At 40.7% G+C, this 3154-nt stretch overlaps 1 protein-coding gene across 1 annotated transcript; it reads left to right on the top strand.

Moving 5' to 3' along the window:
• Nucleotides 1-1580: 1580 nt before the first annotated feature.
• On the top strand, nucleotides 1581-2514 carry LOC110882672 (protein FAR1-RELATED SEQUENCE 4-like). The gene is made up of 2 exons (XM_022130637.1): nucleotides 1581-1784; nucleotides 1876-2514. Exons 1-2 carry the CDS (start codon nucleotides 1581-1583, stop codon nucleotides 2512-2514), a joined length of 843 nt encoding a protein of 280 aa, XP_021986329.1.
• The last annotated feature ends 640 nt before the right edge of the window (nucleotides 2515-3154 follow it).

The following is a 3154-nucleotide window of genomic DNA, read 5'->3' as shown; positions in this document are numbered from 1 at the left end:
CGTCGCTGATAAGTTCATACCAGTGTGTGGGAAATCATATCCAACTTTTGCGGATGTTCTTTCCATGTATGAACTTTATGCGTTTGAAGCAGGTTTTTTCTGTAAAAAAAAGGGCAAACTAAAGTCTGGAATGGAATTCCCACACACAAGTATCTTCGATGCTCAAAATATGGAAAACCACAACCCAAGAGGAGTTTTGACACCCTAGATGAATCTTCTCTTAAGCACCGGAGGACCAACTTCACATGGTGTGACTGTAAGGCAAGCATACTAGTCTCAATCTCGAATGATTCATACACAGTTCTGAGTTTCAATGATATTCATAATCATGAACTTGTTGAGAGTTACAACCGTGATCTTAGCAAGATATCACGGAAGCTGTCATTCTCCACCAAACAATTCATTCACAATATGAGTCTAAACTGTATCGGACCCATGAGAGCTTATAGATGTCTTGTAGCTTTAAAAGGAGGGCATCACAATGTCAATGGGACTCCGGTGGATTTTAAAAACTTTAGCCACCAGTTGCGAATTTTTATTGGTGAACGCGACGCACAAGTTTTCCCCGAACGCCTGCGTGAGCGCTTTGACAACCTACCCAACTTCTATTTTGATTACACTGTATCAAATGGAAAGTTGTCTTCTGTATTCTGGGCTGATGAGATTTCAAAGCTTAACTACAAAGCTTTTGGCGATGTCCTCACCTTTGACGCAACTTACAGCACTAACAGGTTAGTCCCCCCCCCCATTAACATGTGTTAGGCCTGATCCCCAAGTATACAACCCTAACCCAAAAAAGTTTGACATTTTGTTAACATCAAATCAATTTTTTATTCATAGGTACAAGATGGTTTTTGTGCCATTCACGGGTGTGGATCATCATTTCCAATGCGTTACCTTTGGAGCGGGTTTGATATCAACCGAGTCCATTGAATCTTATGTGTGGTTGCTTAAGGCTTTCTTGAAGGCACACGGTACTCAACCAACTCTCGTGCTGAGTGATAAAGACCCATCCATGCTACAAGCTGTTCCTATGGTGTTTACCGAATCACGACATCGTCTATGCATGTGGCATATAATGAAAAAACTACCCTCCAAGGTTAGCTTAATTTGTTAGCCCTTAACATGTGTTATTCAACATAACAGAATTTTTATATGTCTTTTCAAACTGTTTTAATCTAACACGTGTTAGTAACTATTAACTTTTTCAGATCTCTGCGGACGTTCTCGATAACACTGATCTTCGGTCCTGCATTCACCGGTTGGTTTGGAATGTTTATATCAAACCTGTAACGTTTGAGTCCCATTGGAATGACCTCCTACAAACATTTGGACTTCAAGACCACAGCTGGTTGAACGACATGTACAACATCAAACATCTTTGGGTACCAGCATACTTCAGGGAACTGCCCATGTGTTGCTTAATGAAGACCACTTCACGCTGCGAAAGCTCTAACGCTGCCTTCAAGGTCAACTCAACAAGCGCAAACACCCTTGTACAATTTATGATGTGCTTTGAAAATAGGGTAGACAGCCAACGATAACGGCAACGTGTATCGGAGTACAAAACCTCATCCACGATGTTCACTGGCAATACTGATTTAGCGATAGAACAACACGCGTTCGCCATTTACACAAACGCTTTTTTCGCGCAAGTTCAAAAGGAGATAATTAAAGGGAAGTTTTTATGCTACATCACAAACCAAACCGAGTCCAGCAATTCCAGTCTTCTGATAGACGTCACTCATTTGGATAAAAGGAACAACATCACAAACGTCTACCAGGTAACACATGTTAGGCAATTTCATTATTACCCATCCTCTAACATATGTTAGATCTAAAGGGCTTTTTTTTTGCTGTCTATGTTCCCAACAGGTTACGTATAACACTGTAGACCAATCCGCCAGTTGCTCATGCACGAATTTTACACGTATCGGATATCTGTGTCGCCATGTCTTTTGCGTCTATCGATTGAAAAATGTTGAATGGATTCCACCCCAATACATAAATGATAGGTGGCGTCGAGATGCCCTCCCCAAACAGGTTTTTTCAATTTCCAGCCGATACGGAGTCAACCCACACGCACCGTCCGTTATGCGGAATGAAATCCTCGACCTCGTTACTGAATGCGTTGATGTGGCCAGAACCGATGAGGATTCGTTGGCAAAATTGGTTGACCAACTTAGGGATTTCAAGATCAATGTGCTTTCCAAGCAACCATTGTCTACAATTCCAAATGAATCAAACGAGTGTGAAATGGAAGAAATAGTTGGGCAACCAATCAACATTCCAGTAGAAGTTGCTAATCCAGAAGTTGCACGCAATAAAGGATGTGGTACTCATACTCGCATTTCTGGGCCTGGTGAGAAGGCAAAGGCAAAACCACCAAAACGTCCAAAGCAGCTTCATTTATGCAAGCGTTGTGGTCTGTATGTCGACGACCACGACTCACGCAACTGCATTAAGGTGGCTGCAATGAAAGCAGCAAAGGCAGCTGCTAAACAACAAAGGTAGACCGCCCCTGGTGCCTCACCCTCTGATTAAAATCTTTATTGTCGTTTTCTAGTACTATGTAATGGGAGACTCTCTTCATTTTGGCCTTCTTACACACATGTAACAGTCTTTTGACATCCTCCTGCTCTTCTCTGTTACGTGTGTAAGAAGGTGGAACTATTTTGATCCCATTTATCATAAATAGGATTGTAAGAAACTCTATGGCCTTGGCCACTTTTGTGTTTGTAGCCCTACTTTTTTGGGGACCTTTGTTTGTTATTAATGGGCTTATCTTAATATTATATGCATTGATAATTGTGTTTTTGGTTTTTATTTTTTACCATAGCATAAAAACAGATGCTTAACACATGTTAGCCCCCATAATTTTGGTTCTTTTAACTGAAAAGGATCAAAACAAACTGTGTTAACCACACCAACAACTTATATATTAAAACACATCAGGTTATAGAATTAAACTTCACATCTAGCCAACTTAACCACACATTCTACTAATAGGTTACACCCCCGCGTCTAAAACAATGGATCGACTACCGAGAAATAACATCAACCGATTGCCAAAAAAAACATAATAAAATACCAACAAAACGACATGGGTATGTCGTTTTGTTAAAACATAGGGTCATCAGGTTAACACATCTTC

This window comes from Helianthus annuus, chromosome 4, assembly GCF_002127325.2.
Source record: "Helianthus annuus cultivar XRQ/B chromosome 4, HanXRQr2.0-SUNRISE, whole genome shotgun sequence".
NCBI classification, from domain to species: domain Eukaryota; kingdom Viridiplantae; phylum Streptophyta; class Magnoliopsida; order Asterales; family Asteraceae; genus Helianthus; species Helianthus annuus.
The sequence above is the reverse complement of the archived record's forward strand: the minus strand, read 5'-3'. Positions and strand labels throughout refer to the sequence as shown.

Coding starts and splice junctions, on each gene's coding strand:
- LOC110882672 (XM_022130637.1), top strand. CDS start 1,581: ATGTTCACTGGCAATACTGATTTAGCGATAGAACAACACGCGTTCGCC. Junction 1,785..1,875: donor ACATCACAAACGTCTACCAG/GTAACACATGTT, acceptor TGTTCCCAACAG/GTTACGTATAACACTGTAGA.